Source organism: Cricetulus griseus, chromosome 2 (assembly GCF_003668045.3).
Source record: "Cricetulus griseus strain 17A/GY chromosome 2, alternate assembly CriGri-PICRH-1.0, whole genome shotgun sequence".
Taxonomy (NCBI): Eukaryota; Metazoa; Chordata; class Mammalia; order Rodentia; family Cricetidae; genus Cricetulus; species Cricetulus griseus.
In genome coordinates, this window is record NC_048595.1 from 195,557,262 (window position 1) to 195,579,274 (window position 22,013).

The 22,013-nt window shown below is 39.5% G+C and overlaps 1 protein-coding gene across 2 annotated transcripts in view; it reads right to left on the reverse strand.

The window, feature by feature from the left end:
• Nucleotides 1-14,464: 14,464 nt before the first annotated feature.
• The window catches only part of Rbm27 (RNA binding motif protein 27), a 67,793-nt gene continuing 60,244 nt past the window's right edge, over nt 14,465-22,013 (reverse strand). For both annotated transcript variants that reach the window (XM_027397993.1, XM_027397992.2), the window contains 2 exons: nt 18,832-18,942; nt 14,465-17,579 (listed from right to left, as the gene is read on the reverse strand). In XM_027397993.1, coding sequence (XP_027253794.1) covers nt 17,496-17,579; nt 18,832-18,942 — 195 coding nt within the window. In that variant the 3' untranslated portion in view covers nt 14,465-17,495. The remainder of the gene's footprint in view (nt 17,580-18,831; nt 18,943-22,013) is intronic.

Sequence of the window (22,013 nt, forward strand, 5' to 3'; positions counted from 1 at the left end):
GGAGGCCCTTTGCAGGTAATGACAAGGGGTGACTGACTAAACAAAGAGGACATGTATGGGGCTAGGAGGGATGTTTGAGCTTTGGATGTTTGATTGACAGGAAGGCTTGCAAGCTGAGTGTGGTGGCTGTAACCAAGGACTTGGAAAACTAGGACAGGTGGATCACCTGGACTGCATAGCAAGACCCTGTCTCCAAAGTAAAATAAGAAAATAGCCAGGCAGTGGTGGTGCACGCCTTTAATTTCAGTAATCAAGGCAGAGGCAGGAGAATCTCTGAATTGGAGGCCAGCCTGGTTTACAGAGCAAGTTCTAGGACAGCTCAGGCCACAAAAAAAAAAAAAAAAAAAAAAAAAAAAAACTGTCTCAAAAACAAAAAAGTAAAATAAAAAATAAATTAAACTTTAAAAAGCTATGAGAAACAGATTGTCAAAAAGATGCCTTATGGTACCTTAGAAATCCTTAGAAATCCAAGGTTGTGAGGTACTTTTCAGTGGCATAGGTTTGCTCTTCTTGCCAATAGACTAACAGACTCAGATGCCACAATTTTTCCTCAAAAGTAAATGGCCTATTTTCAAAGTAAGCAGAGCCCCTATCTTTATTTCTCCTCTTAATTCAAGAAATACATCTAACTGTAGTCTAGCAAGAGCCAGCTTCAGAAGAAATTAGTCAGGAGCAGCCATGAATTATTCACACGCTAAAACAGTAGGTCTGCTAATGTTTCCACTAATCACCAAAGCTAAGCAGATGTGTCTTCATAAAGAATAGAATGGGGGTAAAAGAGGCACAAACAGGAAAAATGCGTGTGTATAGGTAGCAATGACAGGAAACACCAGCCAATACTTCAGAGCATCCTGGATAGTATTTCTTTACACTATGAGGCCCACACAGTTCTCATGTTTTTCAGTATTTAAAATGTTATATCAAGGCAAGATTGGTAGGTAACACATTCCTATGATATCAGCACTTAAGAGGCTGAGGTAGGAAGATTTCAGGTTCAAGGTCAACCCGAGCTACGTAGCAGAACCCTGTCTCAAGGGCTGGCGAGCTGGCTCATCAGCTGAAGGTGCTTGTGGCTGAGCCTGATTGACCTGAGTTTGACCCCTCAAACCCCTAAGTAGAAGAAAGTTGACTCCCTTGAGTTATCCTCAAATCTGCACATGTGCACCCAAAAACATACACACACACAAAGTCAATTAAATAAATAGCCTGCTTCAATAATCTGTACATGCATAAATCAATAAAATTAGGAATAGGATTTATGGTGGCTAAAACTAACAGTAAGAGGTAAGGATAATTAGACTCCTCGTTTTGCCACATTTGGAAAGCATCCACTTTGATAAGCATTTGAAAGCAATCTCCTTCACAGTGGTTGAACATATGGGAAGTTTGAAGGTTTTAAAATAATTCCATACAAATCCAAAAATGATCAAAACCTCACTCTTGAGCCGGGTGTTGGTGGAGCACGCCTTTGCTCCCAACACTCAGGAGGCAGAGGCAGGCGGATCTCTGTGAATTTGAGGCCAGCCTGGTCTCCAGAGCGAATGCCAGGATAGGCTCCAAAGCTACACAGAGAAACCCTGTCTCGAAAAACCACAAAAAAAACAAAAACAAACAAACGAACAAACAAAAAAACCTTCACTCTTGCCCTTATAAATTTGGTTGGCTTCTTTTTTTTTTTTTTTTTTAGTTTTGAAGATGGCACAAGTCAGTAAGTCAGTCCCTGTAGTTCCATGACTTGTTCATGCAAGAGTAGAGGCTGCCACTTCTCAGAAAGCTCCCTGGGTTTGTCTCCTTGCTGCTTGCTAACTCTGCCACTCCTCAATTTCATTGGCAATATGGGCTCATAGGCGTTTCCACCTTAAGGCATGACAGCATGAGTTCTTAGAGTATCCCAAGTATGGGCTCAAGCTTGTGTGATTTATTGTCAAAGGGAGTGAGTGAAATTCTGAGTGGATGTGTGTTGTTGGCAGAGGTTCAACCATGTCAAGGATACCCGTGCCTCAGCCGGATAGGAGCAGCAAAGGCTTCCCCAGGTAAAAATCATGGGCATGGTACCACTTTCCTCAGGTCCAAGTGTGAATGTTGACTATGTGTGCAGAAAATGGCCACTTTGGATTTCCCCATGCTTGCAGCTTGAAGCCTGCTCCCCAGTAGAAACTGCTTCTACGGAGATTAGCTAAACCTGGGTCTTGTTCAGCTGTATATTATAGTGCTGTCTCCTTATGCAACTGTATATAATAAACACACTGAGCTTCCAGAGTGCTGCCACTAGAGAGCCCGGGGTACCCGATCCCTGATTTTCTGTACATGTGTCTGTTGTCAGTCATTTCTTTATAACCTCATCACCCTTAGTCAGAGTTCAGGGACCCAAGCCTGGGCATGTAATGAAGATAGTATTTGTGTGGTCAGTTGGTCAGAACAGACCTGGGTATTTGACACAGGCTCTCACCTGTAGAGTTTTCATGATGGAATGGCAGTGACAGATTCCTCTTGCCTCCTAACTCACGTTCCTAGTCACAGTGCTTGTCACAGTCCTGAATGGAGCACAATGACATTGCATGCTCCAGGAAGATTTGTAGGATGATTCATTATCAGCATGGTCCTATGGGTTCTGACCTTTTCCTTTTCCCAGGTTTTTGCTCCCAACTCTCATTGGAGACTGGGAATTAGATTCTTCAATGGCACCTTTAGCACTAAGATTTTAAGATTCCCCCACCAATGTGTGGTGGCGCACGCCTTTAATCCCAGCACTCAGGAGGCAGAGGCAGGTGGATCTCTTTGAGTTCGAGGCCAGCCTGATTTACAGAGCGAGCTCCAAAACTATAGAGAAACACTGTCTCAAGAAAAAAAAAAAATTCCCGGGCTGGAGAGATGGCTTAGAGGTTAAGAGCACTGACTGTTTCCAGAGGTCCTACGTTCAATTCCTGGCAACCACATGGTGGCTCACAACCACCTTGAATGAGATCTGGTGCTCTCTGCTGGCATGCAGGCAGAAGACTGTATACATAATAAATTAAATTAAATTAAAAAAAACCTCCCCCACCAAAGTACTAATCTGGCCTGACCCTTCTTAACTGCTTAGACCATGTGTGTTCAGGGTGGTATGGCTGTAGGCTCAGGGAGAAGCCATGTAACGGCTGAAGGGGGAAGATGCCAGAATATTACCAGTGAGCCACGCCATGTAATGATGCATAGATTAGTAAAAATGGGTTAATTTAATTGTGAGAGCTAGTTAATGATATGCCTGAGCCATTGGCCAAACAATTATAATTACTATTAAACCTTAGAACAGTTATTTGGAAACTGTGGTAGACAAACCTCCATTTACAGTAGGCAGTCAGAATTTATATACAAAAAAAGTCACAATAAATGTGTGCTTATACCTGTATCCTGCCTGGTGAATGACATGTCTTCAATATATGACATGATCCTAGGAAACACTTTCCATACTATGGACCTATAGGACAGTTCCAATATGTATGTACATATATATATCCAAGGGGGAGACAGAGTAGGGGAGGAGGAAGGGAGGACAAGACACACACACACACACACACACACACACACACACACACACACACACACGAGAGAGAGAGAGAGAGAGAGAGAGAGAGAGAGAGAGAGAGAGAGACAAAGAGAGAGAGAGAGACTTTATCCAGAATAACTGCCTGAGAATCCTCAGTGCTGGGGCGCAGCTAGTGCTTTCAGAAGCTCTCTAGGCCCCTTTGTAGTTCCGTTTGCTCCAGGAGCTTCCGATCAAAGGCAGTGCGTCTCTGCACCCCATGTCACAGCACATGTGATCTAAAGAATGTCATTAATGAACAACCCGCTGCCACACACGAGGGTAGATCTGAGGCTATCCCCTCCAGAGAAGTCACTCTCTGCTTGTACTTTGTAATGCTTTCTTGCAGGGAGCGAGAGGAAGCCGCATGGCTACTGGATAAAGCTGTGTGCTGGCTCCCGGGTTCTGTAGTGAGTGCCATCCGTGGGCTGTTTAGCAGAGGTCTTGAAATATGCCTCTGCTTACCTGAAAAGGTGGGGGGGGGCACGGTTAATCTCAGTAACTGGTTATGACAGTGGGTAGCTCACGTGGTTATGCCAGCCACACTGAGTGAGGCAGGTACAACCTTGCTGTTTCCTACAGGCTTCCAGCAAATTCTCCTGTTTTCTTTCCATCAAAGACGGCCTCCAGCAGGAACCTACCCTCCCTCTCTGCACAATCAGCCTCACCTGAGGACTCAAAGGCACTCTTAGACCTGATAAACAGAACAGAGCAAGCACAGGAGATTTTCTTTTAGTATCCAGCCACCTTCTGCTTTCCATCTACCCCTCGTACAAATCCTTTGGCATAAATGAGCTTTGAAGCCACTGCTAGGCTGTGAAATTAAAATGGGGATGCAGCAAAGAAAGTCTGTTACCTAAAACCAGGTAGTCCATTAGTTCAGGAGTCAAAAATCTGGAGAAAACACCCAAGGACTGAGGAAAGCCAAACTGCCAATAGGTGTGGGAACAAAGCAGCAGGCAGCTGGGGCAGCAGAACTTTGTGTCACTGCTGTTTTATTAGACCCCTTAGCCAGGAAAACCATGCAATGCCACCATTCTTTGTGCACAGACTAAGTTTGAAGGTGCTCAGCTAAAGGGCAACACAGTGTCCAGTTCCTTCCTCCCATGTGGTTACATTTCTATTTCCAGGAAATGCTTAGTACCCACACCACCTGTAAAAACACACACTTTCACCTTTTATAAGCCACTAAAAATACAGTGATAACAGTAAAGAGATGTTTTGATTACCAACAACAATGGTGATGTCATCACCATATGGGCCAGCCCCACACAGTAGTAGTGTTCTAGTTTACCTATGCAACATGGCAAAAATCATGATTTCCAGACTACTTTTCCCAACTTTGATCCTCATATATTTCTGCTCTGGTATTTTTACTTAGAGACAGATATTATCACCTCTAAAAAGCAACATCTAGAATTACATCCATTACTGAAATATCTGCAGAGTCTTAAAATATTAAACCAGATAGTGGAAGAAAGGGAGAAAATTAAACAGCTATTCCAGAACTCTTTGTTTCTCAGTCCTGCCAACTTCTGATTACTCGGAAGGAGACAATTCCCATAAAAATGTGAGCAGCTGAGATTATTTAAAATCAACACGAACAATGGGGAGGGGGTTGGCAAGTATGTGTCTTTCCTCTGTGCTTCATGGGATTTAATACAGTCCTTAAACAAATGGGAAGGCACCACTTGTCTGGATACAGCACAGTAGTGCTAAGATCTTCATAAACTGTGCAATGCTCTTTCACAGTGTTGCGATGCATAGTGTGCTGACGCCAAATTATCTTTTCCTACATGAAGAGAGCTCCAACTCTCAAGCAGGCTGTGACCCCACAACAGAAAATACTGCAACAACTGGAAAGTCTGGATGATCCCACAGTCATGAGGTTTGTAGCTTTGGAAAGCACTTGTCAGTTTCAGGGGTGGCTAGTCCCTTTCTACAGGTATGAGCGCTTTGGGATGCATGTTGTGTTTGGTGGAGGCCACAGGCTCATTACTGGTGGGATGAGGTCCTTCTTGTATTCCAGATCTAGCCCTGATAGTTACCCAAAATTTCACACCTGCCATTCTGTTTTGATTTTAAATTCGAAACACCGCTTCTGCCCCTGGCTCCAGGGTAGTCCATTAAGTTAATCACCACAACAGAGAGGTGTGTGGTATAATAGTGGTGGCCAGAGAGGGAAGCAGGGTGAAGTCCCATTTCGAGACAGAACTGTAGTATTATCTTCCATGGGAGCATTTAAATCATGTTTATGTTATAGAGTGCTCAATGAATCACTTGTTTAAATCCAATGAAAATCAATGCTTGTTTTATTAACATAAGTTGCATGTTCAGGTGCATGTATGTATAAATTATGTGTGGACGTCATATGCATGTTTATCTGCATTTTATTAAGAAACACAAGTCCATGGGTGATTTGTGGGACTATATATAGACTTTGCACTATGTGTTTAGTAGCTTTTACTGTCCCCAAACAGATCTACTTCCTATAAAAATAGGTCAATAAACTTTCAATTTCAGTTGTCTTCCTCTGGTCACACACAAAAGCACAATTCCCTGGCTTCTTTCTTAATTTAATCTATTTATTGGTTTTTTGAGACAGGGCTTCTCTGTGTAGCCCTGGCTGTCCTGGAACTCACTCTGTAGACCAGACTGGCCTTGAACTCAGAGATCTGTCTGCCTCTGCCTCCCAAGAGCTGCCACCACCACCAGGCTCCCTGGCTTCTTTTTACATGTAAATGTATACACCTCAGGCAAGAGCCTAGGAATAGAGCTCAGAGGTAGAGCCCTAGCCTGGCTTCAGTCCTGGGCACCAAAACAAAGAGGCAAGGGAAAAATACATTCTGCATACCTAAATGATTGACTGAGGATTTATCAGGAGTAGATCCTGAGGACACACAGGAGAGAAGCCTGTACAAGTCTCTAATCAGGGCTGGGGGTAGGAAATATTTATGTTGTTAGGAAGCATAAGGAAAACTGGTCAAAGGGGACTGTATCAAGGAGAGGAAGCCCCCTCCATCAAAACACTCTGGATTTGCCTTACTTTGTGGCTACAAATAATGTACACTTCCAGTGGCTCAGTTCTAACTGAAAATCAGATAGACAACCAATAAGGGAGCCCATCCCTGGAGATCTATTAACTCCCCTGATGTCTTATAGAGTCGCAAGCTCAGACATAAAGTCTTGTCTGTCTCCAAGGTCACCAGCACTCACCAGCTGATGCCACATGGTTTAACAGCTGAGATAGGAAATTCAATTATAGTTGGAAATAGCTCCATTTGGACAACACAATGAAGCTCGGATCTAACAGCAATGTCATTTTTAGTGATATCAACTTATTCAGTGCTTACTGAAATCCTGTGAACACTTAAGGGCTGCTAATATTATGATACTTGCCACAACACACAGGGTACGTGCAGAGATGATTCAAGCTAGATCTGACCTGAAAGTCTCTTTTCTGCAGTCTAGCTTCCATGGTTCCAGAAAATACTATGCAAGCTGCCAAGGGAGGGAAGCAATTAAACAGTCCTACCCAGTCACAGCACCTATGAACCATGACAATTACCACTATGTAATACATGCATAAAGTTACAGTAAGTGGCACTTTATCAGACTTTAAGTCTGATTGGACTTAAGGTATCACAACTTTGCTAGATCAGCAAAATTCCCTACTCTATTCTAAATCTTATCCTTATACCCACAGATAAGTATAGCTACCACCCCTCAGCAAAGACTAATAATGCCTGTTAGGAGAATTATCTTCTCCCAAGGATGAGTCCCCTTATTTGTTGTCCGATGCAGGGGTCAGCTTGAAACAAACAAAACCAGACTGGGCAGATTGTATTTATGCGTATATGTACATATGTATGAATGTAACAAAATCAAAAAGAGGCTATCAGCTTGAGAAAGGGGGGCATTAAAGGGATTTGAGGGAGGGTAGGTGGAAGGGGATAGAGGAAGGAAAAGGAGTGGGGAGTGATATAATTCTATTTCAATTTTAAAAACAAAACAAACAAACAAAAAAACTGGGCTAGAGAGATGGCTCAGTGGTTAAGAGCACTCACTGCCCTTCTAAAGGTCTTGAGTTCAATTCCCAGCACCCACATGGTAGCTCACAACTGGGTGATGCCCTCTGCAAATATACATGCAGACAAAGTATTCATATAAATGAAATACATAAATCTTTTTTAAAACATAAAAGAAACCTAAAATTTTAATAAAAAAGCAAAAATAATTTTAAAGCTACTCATCTTGCCTCAGTAAACAGAGGCAGTAACCACAAGTCCTACTTTGACATTAAGCAGAACTAAGTGGTTCCTACCCTTTGCTTCACTGTGAGGCTCTGAGCTATATAACCTCTCTAATGCTTTAGCTTTCCCATGCAACCAAAAAAAAAAGATATAAAGAATAGAGCTGCTGAACATGATGTTTGGGAAGTGTTCAGCAGAGCATGTCACATGAGTTATATAATGGTAAACAATACTTTGACCATCAGGCTGGGGAGATTTTCACAACCCTACAGCCAGGAAGTACCCTAAGTTGTGGGCAATGAGCTGCCTGGCCCTGGTCTGTGGGCTCTGAGTGCAGCTCACCACCCCTCTCAGAGAGAGAATTCTGACATGAGAAGTACCTTATAAAAATAGTAAATACTGGGGCAAGAGAGATGGCTCAGAGGTTAAGAGCACTGCTGTTTTTCCAGAGGTCCTGAGTTCCATGGGTTCCCAGAAACATGGAGGCTCACAACCATCTATAATGAGATCTGGTGCCCTCTTCTGGCCTGCGGCATACATGCAGGCAAGACACTGTCCATAATAAATAAATAAATCTTTTTTTAAAAAATGGTACTTACACAAAAATCAATAAAGTTTCATGATAAAATAATGTAGCTTTTACAATAATTTACTCTTAGAGTCATTAACATTGACTGTCAGAATGAGATTGGAATGAACTGAATAAAAGGGAGAGACGGATAGGTTGCTCTCCATTAGGTCTTCGGTCTTCATTGAGTCATTTACTGAACAATTTCTAATGGGAGTGTTCAAAACACTTCATGCTCAATTGAGAACATGGGAAGAGGGGGGAGGGAGCTACGAGAATGAGAAGGGAAGAAAAGGAAGGATGCAGAGGTCATGATGGAGCAGAAAGGTTGAGTCAGGTGTAGATTAGAAGAAAGGATATATGATAGGTAGGATTTTAGTTGGGGAGTGGTAGGGGAGGAAGGGAGAAGGGAACTTGGATTGTCATGCAATTCAATCTTGTTTGTAATTCAAATAAAAAATTGAAAAAAATGAAAAGCCGACATTTCATATTTATCCCAACATTTCATAGTTATCCCAGAGAAATAATTCATATCCACATAATAAACTATACATAACTGTTTAAAAAAATGCTTCATGCTCTTCTGTTTTAATTTTATGACACACATTTGTGTTCTCTCTCTCCCCACACCTTCTCTCTGTGCTGCTCGGCATGAATGGTGCAGGAGGACCCTACGAAGTTGAACACACTCAAAGCTAGTTATGGGTTTTCCTTAAACACACCTTGTCTTTAAACACGAATCTGATGCTAGCACTGGCAATAAAACCTCACAGGTGAGGACACTCTTCATGGTTATAAAACACAAGAGTAAACAGCTATGCAATGGCCCAGATTCCTTTTCTCTCTAGATGCAACCACTTCTGAGTTTATGACTCCCAGAAAGCCTTCCAAATATACCAGAAACACAAGTTTTCCATAAAACGTCCTTATGTAAATCTTAAGTAATTTTTAATAATTTACTTCAACGTTTAAAGATGATTTCTTCAGCTTTATCTGATTTACCAGTAGTATTTACTTGAAAGTGTAAAACAGAGTGAATTAAACTTCTTTGACACACATGGGGCCTTAAGAGACTGGTCCACACACCATTTTGAGTGATTCCAAATAATTTTCACATGAATGGCTAAACTACAGAAATGTTTATTAGAACTGAAGTAAATCACAGAGAATGAAGTGTTTTATGGTAGAAAAAAATTTTTATTGGAGATATCTATAGTTTTATTGTGATTTTTCACTTTTTATTAGTTCAAATTAGGAACAAGCTTGCTTCACATGTCAATCCCTTCTCACTCTCCCTCCCAGTAGAAAAAATTGTAAGTCAAAATATTACAATTAAGGAAATAAGTCTACGTGTGAAGTCCTCCCTGACTGCCACATGTCACAGCAAAGCTGTTGACAGCTCTGTAACCAGGCTCATGCTTTTAGCATTTAACGATAGACATCTTTTCTAAAACTTGACATAATTGAAAGAACTCCCATTGTGAAAACAAGGGGTATATTAGCAGTAAGGATGTTACAGTCAAGCCTCTTTGTCTCAGCAACTTCTTTAACAGTGTCATATTGGAAACATTCCCTGTGCCCACAAAATTTACCAAGAATGGGGGAATCAATCAGGAATGTACTTCAGCATGAGGACCTGAGTTTGGATGTTTTACACTCCTTAAAGGCCCTACCTTTAATCCCAGCACCAGGGAGGTGAAGGAAAAAGGATCCTGGGGCTTGTTGGTAGCCAATCTTGCCAAATCAGTGAGCTCCAGTGTCAGTGAAAGATCCTGTCTTGAAATATGAGATGGGATGCAATACAGGGAGACACTTGCCATCCAAAATGAGAAGGGATGGAACAAAACAACGCCTGCCGTCTACTTCTGGCAGCCACATGCACATACACATACATGCACTCACAAATATATGTGCACACAAACAGGCACACATAAACACTTCTGAAGAAAAATATTTTCATTGGACCAATAAGGTCATGCCTAGTTTTCTCAAGTGCTGTCAAGGACTGAAAGTCTTCTCTTCCTCAAAGCTGATTTCATCCCTCCTGTCTTTTTTTCAGTTGACAGTTATACCATAAAAATTACTACTCAGTAAATACTGTTTAGTGAATAGTAGAAATCAAGGATTTAAAATAGTGCTACTAAAATAAAGAAGCTGAGCATATAAAAGGCAAATAATTATAAACAGAACCATATGACTATTGGTTTCATTCAGTTAGATTGTATTTTTTTAAGAAGAGTATAAGCATAACTATAAATGAACACTGCTATTCTCAGCATTTTCTGTCCAGAAAATTCAGTATATTATATGAAAACAACAATAAAGCATGTCAATTTATTTATGTACAACATGATTTTCTAAATGCCAAGGTTAAAAGAAGGCACCAGAAATATTGAAAAACATAAAGAAGCAACACAGAAATACTGTGAGATTATCATAACTCAGTTTGCCACAGGAAAAAATATTAAGATAAGATTGAAAATAAAATAAACAGGTTATGATACAGCCAAATTATTGCAAAATGTATCAAATTGGCTGGGGGTACATTGCAAAGGTCACAGAAAGTGATTACTTTAAACTGTTTCTCCTCAAATTACCATGAATAAACACTGCTTTCCCTAGTTTCAAATATGTTATCTAAAAGTGTGGTGGTGTTCCCCGGGGAAGCTTGGTTCCAGTCTGAGGCATATGAGACAAGAGCCACGATGACAATATTTGACAGACAGCAATAAAGATCAGTGACATGCCACAGACTTGCAGCATCCCACTGTGTTCGGAGCAGCAAAGTACAAAGGTCAAGACCATGAGCTCTGGAGACAGACCTGTGTTCAAATCCTGCTCCCTGCACTCTGGGCTGTGACCTCAGGGAAGCCTCATATCCCTTTCCCAAACTGAATTTTCAAGACTAATCAAAGACATAAGTGTTCCACATCTTGCCCTAGTTGTGAACATAGAAAGCAGAGAACTGCTGTGCCCCAAGTCACAGTCTGCATTCAAAATTAGTCATCCAAAAAGTTTTAAAGTAGCCAGAAATATTGGTGTGATAGCATAGAAGCATAAGGAAGTGTGTCTGATTGCTTACAGAATCTGATTGGCATATGGACAAGAGGTTTATAAACAAGAGTGTGCAAGAAGCTCGAAATGCCATTAGTGATGATTGTTCTACCACACAGACCCAATGGACCCTATTCACCAAGTGTACTCTGGGCATGAACTGAAATGTCACCTTCCCTCATAATCCTGAACAGTACTACTTGATAATTAAAGGGAAAAATTAAGTTTTCATAGGCAAAAGAATTCAAGTGAGAAACAGGAGAAAATACTTAGATGGTACAAATGAGAAAAAAAAAACAAAGAAAGCAATTATTTTTAATATCTTAGTTTATCTATTATAATTCTTATAGACTTAAAAGCATCTGTATAAAATCCCATTGCACAATGTCAGAATGTGTGTAAGTTTATCACAAATATAAAAACTCGATGATGGCTAAGATAAACTCTAAATTAAGTACAAAATTAAATTCAAAGAAAAATAATTTATTATCAGGTTTAAACATAGTTGTGTCAAGTAGCTCTCATATGTACATACACATCATGTTACATATGTAAATAATCTTTGCAATGACTTCAACTACCTAAGTAGCAGTGCCAAGGACAGTGGCATTGTAAACTCAAGAAAAGGGGTGCAAACAAAGGACAGCAATCTCCGAAAGTTCCTTACAAGGTGCTTTCTTGTTGTGGGGTGGGGGATCAGATTTGTTTTGGCTCACGGAAGAGCCTGCTTTTAAAACCTAAGAGTAAAAAGTACCCTTCAGGTGACAGCACCAAGAAACTTATTCAGCTCCGTTTACCTTCTAGGCTGAAGGTCAGCTTTGGACCCCTGAGTTTCTTCCAAGCAAAATAAATACATCATTTAGTATTTAAAATGGTATTGATGTCACAGTGAGAAGGTATTTAGGGAGGCAGTTCATCCTGTAGGCCAAGAAGCTCATTTTTCAAACTACAACTGGAGAGCCCAGTGGGAGTTCAGACATAAGATTCTGTCTAATATAAAAGCAGGTGTGCTCTGCACAGTCAGTACCGTCTTCTGAACTTTTGTTTGATGTGCACTAAGAGCAGTCTACATCGGAGAACATGGGTCTAGGTTGCTGTTAAGGTTGCCACTGTTTTAAGCCCAAGTGTTGCCCTTCGGTGCCCCCTGCAGGCTCTAACTGTTAACAAACAAATCCCATGGCAAATAATGCTAGTTGCGATGGTAGGTAGTTCAGGGACTGGAACTTAATTTTATTCAGAAACGTGTTTACAGATGGACAGACAGCATGTGGTCTATGAACTCAAACAGCATATGGGCAGCCTCATTTCTCCTTGGGGACAAACTAACACAGCAAGGTCTAGATTAGCCCTTGCTATTCTAATGAAACAGCAGTTTGGGGGTGAATGAAGAAGTCACAATATGCTTTATGAAATAGCAAAGCTAAAACTGACTTTTAAAATTGAGTAAAAAAACACCCAAACAGGATGTTTTATGCTCTTATCTTGACTACCAAACAACTTCCATGACAAAATGAGGAACGGTTTGGTTACCTAAGGCTGACTGCTTAGCAGCTAAGAGGCTGCATGGCAGATGCTCCTTTGAAACACCAACTCTTGGTTATATTAATTTAGCAGAGGTGAAAGTGATTTGTAACACATATAGTTGCAGTGTCAGTGTGAGCCAATGATGGTTAGCTCCTAAAGTTAGAAAATATAAAATGTGCAGTCTCCAATAATTTTTACTAACCAGAGCTCCATTTTAGGAAGAAAAAAAAAAAAAAAAAAAAAAAAGGTGTTATCTTGGGCACAGTTCAGAATGCCTGACCTCAACCAAGTTCTAGAAGTAATCAATATACATGGGTACATGGGATCACCTATGATCTATTCACAACAAATGTTGACAGCCAACCCCTTGGCCAGTCAAATTATATAGACACTCCATTTTTTGAAAATGATGACAATAGAATCGACCATTTTTTCAGTATTTTCTTGAGGAAATTAAAAAAAGACAATTCTTAGAGAAGGCATAGCCACTTGGAGAGTTATTTTATAGTACCAACTTAAAAGTTAGCAGGCGTCTGGGTAACACGCATTCTGTCCCCTTTCTCATCATGGAACCCTGGTGCTGCTTTTTCCTGTTTGTCCCTGCAAACCCTCATGTTTAGCCCTTAGGGTCTGTAATTCATCTTTTCTGAAGGGCCCTTTCCTTCTATTCTGATTATCCTTCCTACTGTTGGTGGGCACACTACAGCACTAAAAGAAATGTCTTTGTTAAATTGCTTGTGCTTAGATGATATACAAACTAATTCACGACCCAAAAACATGGTTCTCAAAGGTTAATTAGGGGGCTGGAGAGATTGCTCTGTAGTTAAGAGCACTGGCTGCTCTTCCAGGAGACCTTCAGAACCCACATGGCAGTTAACAGTCAACCTCCAGTTCCAGGAACTCCAACACCCTCTTCTGACCTCTGTAGGCAATAAAAATGTGGTACACAAACATCCGTACAGGCAGAACACCCATACACAATCTTTTTCTTTCTTTCCTTTCTCTTTTTTTTAAAGATTTATTTATGTATTATGTATAGTGTGTTCTGCCTACTAGATCTCATTACAGATGTTTGTGAGCCACCATGTGGTTGCTGGGAATTGAACTCAGAACCTCTGGAAGAACACTCAATGCTCCTCCCCCCTTTTAAGGTTACTTACTAGCTTAACTTGCATATTTCTCTCCCAGTCTTCCCTCCCCCCTCTTTTTCTGAGCTAGGATCTCACTTTGAGTCTTTGGTGGGACTCAATTTGTAAGTTCCTGTTTCAGCCTCCCAGCTGCAGAGAGTACAGGCATATGCTGCCTGCTTCTCTGCTGTTCTGAATACCCTACTGAAGGAACAATTCTTTTCAACATTTAAACCAGTGGATCTGAATCCAACTTCATGTTGAGCAACAGTCTCTCATGCACACAAAGCATTCATGAATATCCACTGCTCACTCAGGCTCACAAGCAATCTCACACTCACATTTCTTTCTTTCCAGAACAAGCCAGAATTACAGCTCTTTTAGTGATTGTTATAATTTTTGGAATGGTTCATAAATTTTCCAGATTCTTTTTAAATTTGTAATATTTTCATCTTTTTTCTCCCCCCCAATTGTGAACCATTCCATATTGCATCTTTATTGCAAAAGTCAACATGCTTCTTAGAAATTCAGATTGTAATCGATAAAACAAACATTACATATATGAATTTAAATGTATAAACAGTTAGAAATCCAACAGTATCTCCTATGTACTATTACACAAGTTCACAATCTTGTAGAAACTATCATACAGGCATACTATACATCAAGAGGAAAGAAACACTATTCCTTTTCACATGATTTTTTTCTTTTTGAAATAATCATCCATCACCATGGATCTTTTTCACTGTAAAAGGACTTTCCAATATTTCAGCTGGTGACATTTTCCCAAAAGAAGAAACTGAGGAAAATTTCCCATTCCTTGGGGTTACCTTTTTAGGTTTGGGCAGGAATCTAGTAAATCTGACTGACCTAGTCACACTGCTGCTCTGCTACATGGAGCGCCTACACACTAGGAACAGCAGAATTTGCCTCAAATGCTAAATGTTATCTCTATAAACAAAGATGACAAAAACAAGTCATGGTGTGGAATTCTAAGAGTTGGGAATTGGTGGATGGGGGTAAAGGGGAGAGATATACACATGTACATATATTTCACTATTTAATGCTAACCTTAAGTGTAATTCATCCCTTTTTATAATTCATTTTTGAGTGAAACACACTGGAAAACAATTTTGTTATTTTTAGGAATACTGAAAACCCAAGTTTTGCACTAAAGAACCAAAACCTTAATGAAAAATGACCTATTCTTCACATTAGCACCTTTCACTTTCATCCTTTGCCCCCAATAACTACAAAGCCAAACAAATCCTCAACTCTCTCTATAGTGAGTGTTTAAAGATGTCAATTCTAAGGTCAAAAAAAAAAATCATATGAAAAGGAATCTCATTCTGTCGAATGTCAGTCTACGGAGACTTTCTTACGGCTTCACTAATTTACTGTAATTTTCAGTTTCCAAATACAAAAATACAACAATTCGTATTGAAATCTATACGCTGGTAGTTTTAGTACACAAAAGAAAAAAAACCAAACAAATTATTTACAAAATTATACAGTTTAAGAAAAAACTTTGTACAAAAAATATATAAATCCTTTGTTCCCTCTATCACGTTTAAATGGTCAGGACTCAAAATATTCACCACAATGAATCTTTCCAAATATATACTGACTGAGCCACAGACATCAAGAAAAATTCATTCGAGATGATGGAGAAGTAAGGAGCAAGATGCTTATGGTGGGTTCCCTGTTCTAACGTGTTCCTTCTTTGTGGGCTCACTTCAGCCTCGGTGTCATCATTAACATAATAACCTGGAGAGGAAGTCCCACTACAAAGGGAAAACTTCATGAACTTAAAAAGGATCCCGGAGTTTGACTCGTCATTCCAAGACAATATGAAGAGGAAAAAGATGATCAGAAGGTGGGATCTAACTCCTTGTCACTATGTTAATCTAGAATCCTGATGGTTTTATGTTTCTGAGTGAACTATTTCTATTTTAAGAAACAATGTTTACCTCAGGGAACAAAACCCCTGACAAGGTTAGTGATCACCAAGAACCTTCTGCAGCCAACAGGAAGTTTTAAATTTCACACCACACATATTATAAAAACACAGATGTGTATCTTCCTTGAAAAAGTGACATCCTATGTACAGTAATCATTTCATTTCCCCAGTGGTCAGTACAGCGTAGTGTTGCTCCTCTGCTTTTCCATCTAACATTCAGAACACAAGGACATAAATTTACACGTATATTTTACCTAACAGATTCTCTGTACAGTGTACAGTAAAAATGCACACAGTAAACTGCCTACTAACGTATGCATATGTTCATGGACAGCAAAATCTATAAAATTATGAAAATATAAGGTCATCTGATCAATGTCAAGTTAGAACCTCATTTATTACTAGCATATGCAGACTCCTAACCCCCACCCTCAGCACCTCACCATCATGGTTACAATTTAGGAAAAGAACTTCCGATATCTTGAACCCTTTTGTGTAACTATAACTACGCTGAAGCTTTAAAAGGGAGGGAAGCCAAGAACTCTTTCCCCTAAAATTCTGCCTTTATTTTTATCAAAACATGACTTATTTATAAAGGTGTTGGTTTAAACCTTTTACTGATGACTGATTCTTGATTGCCCAACTGAATCACTTATTTTAAAAGTTAGGCCTATTAATCAAAAGGGATGAGGAAGATAATGGGAATGAGTGAAGGGGCAAAAGGCAAAATGAGAATTATTTAAAAAAGAGAGGACCAACTGAAGCAATGTTCACCACATATCAGAACAAGGAAGGATGAACAGAGAAGCCCCAGAGCGAGTGTGAAGGGAGGATGGGTACCACAGAGCCAGCTACAGTGCTCTGTGGCATCTGTGAACAGAGATGGGAGTTTTGCTGAGGTACTGCTGCACATAAACTCTGAAAAAGAGTGACTATAAAGTGGGTTCTTCCATAGTAAAAAAAAAAAATAATAACTAAATTTACTTTTCTCCAAGACCATCCTTGAAAGAAAAGGGTATTTAAATTATTAATATCTCCTACTGTCTGACGACCCATCCATAATAGCTAAGAGTTAAGAGATTCCAGGCGATTTTGACATTTAATGAAATTTTTATCAGCAGATTTATAATTCAAAATAAAATTTCTGAACACCCTGTCTTTACATTGTAATCCAGCACCAAGAGCAGAAACAAATGGTGCGGAAGGTAAGGTTCTAGAGAATCCAGTCACTCCTGTGGATCTTCACAACTGCATAAAGTCACGGCCTTTGGTGATTTGATATCACAGACAATTATGAGATGTGTTTGAATAGCAACTTGCTGTCCTTAAACCTACTGTGTTGAAGAGAAAAATAAAAAAAATTTTTGGCTCATTGACTTCTTTAAATAATTTTAAAAAGTTGTTCTTCTAAACGTATTTCTAAAAATTACATAGCTCGCATCAAATTTCATCTTCGCCACGAACGAGACTCATATTCATCTTCATCTTCATCATCATCATCATGCAAAAACAAATCTGAAGTTTCTGTTTCCTAAAGAAAAGAGGGGACATCCTCTTAGCTATGCACAAATGCAAAGTCAACAGCCACCAGATGGGCAGACTAACATAAAAGCCCAGGTAAGATTTCCAAAAATAGACAAGGAGTTTATTTTCAGGGCAAAACAAACAGCACTATCAACCAACCAACCAATCCCAATCTTTTAATATGGAGAACAGTGTGGTTGGTATCTTGTCACATTTAAACTATGTGTATTGATCAACTCAGATATAACAAAGATGTTTGTTTCTTTGTTATGCTAACATTCAACATTCTTAATAGTGATCTTGACTTATCCAACACAATACCTCAAGCTGTCAATATAATGTGGCTAATTCTCTAACAGAATACTAGAGCTTATGTTTCTTATCTGGCTGTGATTTTGTACCTTCCAACCCATTTCTCCTCTCCATATCCCAGAACACACCTTAAAAATGGATATTACTATTTATCCCATTTATGTTGAAAACATTAAGATTTCTATCCCAATATCACTAAGAAAATAAAGTGCTATGTGGAAGTCAGCTGTCTCAGTAGACACCTATAATCTTAGCACTCAGGAGACTGAGGCAGCAGTTTGAGTTTGAAGGTAACCTGGGCTACAGGGTAAAAGCCTGTCTCAAGAAGCAAAAGAACAAAACAAAGTATTGAGTGAATGTTTAGAAAGAGTTAGTAAAATGTGCATGTGCTGTGTATATATATGCTATCAATTATAAAAAATAATTACAACTCACTTTATTTCATTAATAAAAGCGAGGAAAATCAGCAAGTTTACCAATCTTTCCTGGGATATCTATAATGGGCTTGTGAGGAATGGATATGCTAACTTTTTTTATGACATGACATTCCACACCTTATACAAAGTAGAAATATCTACAAACATTACCAACGTGGAAGACTTACTTTCTTCCCAACCTGGGGATATCCCTGTTTTTGTTTTGTAAACTTGTCCATTTAGTCAAAATATACTTCATTAACTAGAAAAAACTGATTCTTTTAAAAGCAGGATTATAGAGTCAGAAATAATTTACATTGTGGCCTCCATGTTCTTGCTAATAAACTAATTAGAATACAAAAATGCAAAATTACTTCTCAAATTTTAAGAGGCTGACTTACTTCTAGACTGGTTTTTAACTAACTGAATGAAAGGAAAGTGAGTGCCTATTTTTAAATGCATAGTATTTGATATAAAGAAAATAAAAAGGAAGTGCTGTAATTCAAATCTTATTTTAATGGTTGAATTTACCTCTTCTTTGACTTCTTCTTCCTCAGTCTCAGTAGATATAGACGGTACCTTGGGCTTGTGCCATGATATCTGTAGCCGACGGTCTTTGAATTTTGACGTTTGGTTTGCAGCCTAAAGTGTGTTTTAAAAGAACACATAAGCATGCATTCATATTTACTAAGGATTTCTTCAAACACTGTGCTATTTAAAAAGGGGAATAGTCTGGGGGAAATTACCTGCCTTCAGTTAAGGCAGTGCTATTTGGTGCATTAACAGTATGGATAAGGATAACAAATACTTCACTCATTCAATGTCCGACCTCCTGACTTTGATATTTACATATCTGAGGTGAATCATCTCATGCCAGTCACTGTACTGTATTGTTCAGTTCCGATAAAGCTCTTCCCGGCTCCTCCCCATAACCTTCTTTTCCAGAGCTGGATCTCTCAACCTCAAGCTGCCTCAGCTTCCCGAGCACTGGGATTACAGATCAGCTCACTCTTTTCTCAAATGCTCAGAATTCCCTAGCTATACATTCAACAAATGTTAATTGGAGTTGAGCTTGGTTTCTCACACCTATAATCCTAGCACCATGGAGGCTGAGACATAGAATTACTTCAAATTCAGCCTGGCTACCCTATGAGTTCCAGAAAGGGTTGGGACTACAGAATGAGATCCGATCTAAAAGAAAAGAACAAGACATACTGTCTCAACCCATGGTAAAACTTCTGTTTCTTTCTTTCTTTCTTTCTTTCTTTCTTTCTTTCTTTCTTTCTTTCTTTCTTTCTTTTTTTTTTTTTTTGTATCACTGTGGATTGAACCCAGGATCTTGTATACACTATGCAAGGGTCCATCACAGAGTTATATCCCTAACCCCTAAGAATTTTCCTCAGTACTACTTTCTAAATACTTCTCAGTAAATATCAATTAAGACATTTATTTACTTATTTCTTTATATAGAGAAAGGAATGAACCTAGGGTCTTGTGCATGCTATGCACCACTATGTGCAAGCATTGTACCACAAAATTACATTGATGTACACATATGTTTTATGAAAACAAAGTTATATTAATAACAAAAAGTGATCCGATGAGATGGCTCAGCAAGTTAAAGCATGAATCCCACAAGCTTAATATCCTCTTTGAGCCCTGAAAACCAGCTACCACATATTGTCACTGACCTCCTAGTACATGGGTGTCATGGCATAAGCAGCCCCAACCCCCATAATCCACATATAAGATTCTAAGGTATTTCAGGCTGGTACTGTTTACTTCCGTCTATATTTAAGATTTCTAAGTTTTCTTCAGTGAAGACCATGAAAAATACTGCTCTATAGTCAACAACTTTAGCTTTTCTCCATTTTAACAGAATCTTGAGGGCAATTTTGCTCAGAGGGCAACTCAAGACTTAAACTTAACTTAAAAGTAGTTTAAGTTAATCACAGTAACTCTTTCCCTCAGAAAGGATTGATTCAGATATGTGTGTGTGATACTTCTGGCTAAGACATGAAAACACATCACTGGGTGTGAGTCAGCATGGGAGAGTTAAGAAAGTTTGTTGGGAAAACTATTGTATTTTAAAAGCTGGCATAAGAAACATAACCTCCTTTTTTGCCTTTGGATATTCTTGTTGGAAGCTGTGGAGTTTGTGGTTGCTGCAGACATTCTGGTAGCATGAGGAAAAAATGGCTACCAGTTAACATAGCAGAAAAATAGAAGAGAGATATAGTAGGAGCTTGTGTGTTCAATTAGTGCTAAAATCTCCCTAAAGAGTCTATTTTAAAAAAGATTTTATTATGTATACAACACTCTGCCTCAATGTATATCCACACCCCAGAAGAGGGCAATAGATCTCATTATGGATGGCTGTTGAGCCACCATGTGGTTGCTGGGAATTGAACTCAGGACCTCTGGAAGAGCAGTCAGTGCTTTTAACCTCTGAGCCATCTCTCCAGCCCCCTGTTCTGCCCCACCACCACCACCAAAACATTCTTAAGTGGAAAGAAAAGAGGGTGGGTGAGATGGCTCAGCAGATAAAAGCATTTGCTGCCAAGTATGATGGTCTCAGTTCAGTCCTACATGAGGAACAGAGAACCAAATCCTCAAAGCTTTCCTCTGAGCTCCTCACATACATCACTTACACAAGGTGGAGGAAAAGGCTCGGTGGCTAAAGAACTTGCTATATCACCAACCATGTTGACCTGAGATCAGATCCCTAGCAGCTACATAAAAACTAGGAGCAGCAGAGAGTATCTGTAACTGCAGTGCTAGGGAGGAAAATAAGGGGAGACGGGTAGGCCCTGGCCAGCCAGTCTAGCTGCAACAATAAGCCCACATTTTAATGAGACAGTGTCTCAAAAAGTAGAATGGAAAGTGACAGAGGAAAAAAAAAGTTATTGTCAATGTCAAACATGTACACACATGTGCAAGCACAAGAAGGCACACATAACATATACACCTCATACTCCAAAAAAGATAGCTTACATTTTCAAAATATGTTACTTGCAGCCATATGGAACCTGAGAAAAGTATGTTACTTGTAATCAAGAAAGAGAAAGAAATCCAAGTTACTAAACCCTACATCACTGAGTATAACAAATAAACCACACTAACACAATTAAAAGTTTTAGGCTAGAGCCAGGAATGATGGTACACACCTGTGATCCCAGCTCTTGGAAGATAGGTCTCTGAGTTTGAGGCCAGCCTAGTCTACAGATTGTATAACAGGCCAGTCAGGGTGACATAGTGAGAGCCTGCCTCAAAACAACAAATAGACTACTTAGTGTCTGCTACTTGAAAAATTCCTCTGTGCAGTCTAAGCAGTCTCAACATTTAGAAAAACAATTTTTCACATGGTGCTCAGCCAAATCTCTTAAGGAAGGGATGAAAGAGAGTGCCAAAGTGCCTGTCCAGTTTGTGTCCTTTAAACAAGACTCTACGACTTAAATTATCAGGTTTAGGATTAAACTTTAAAATCCTTAATGAGAATTCTTCATAAACCTCTTTAGCATGGTGGCACATGCTGGAATCCCAGCACTTGAGGCAATAGAGGCAAAAGGATCAATAATTCAAGGCAGGTCTTGGTGATGTAACAAGTCTGAAGCCAGCTTGACTTACATAGGACTCCATCTTAAAACAAACAAACAAATAACGACAGCAAAACCACCTAAGGGCCAGAGAGATGCTTGGAGGTTAAAAGCACT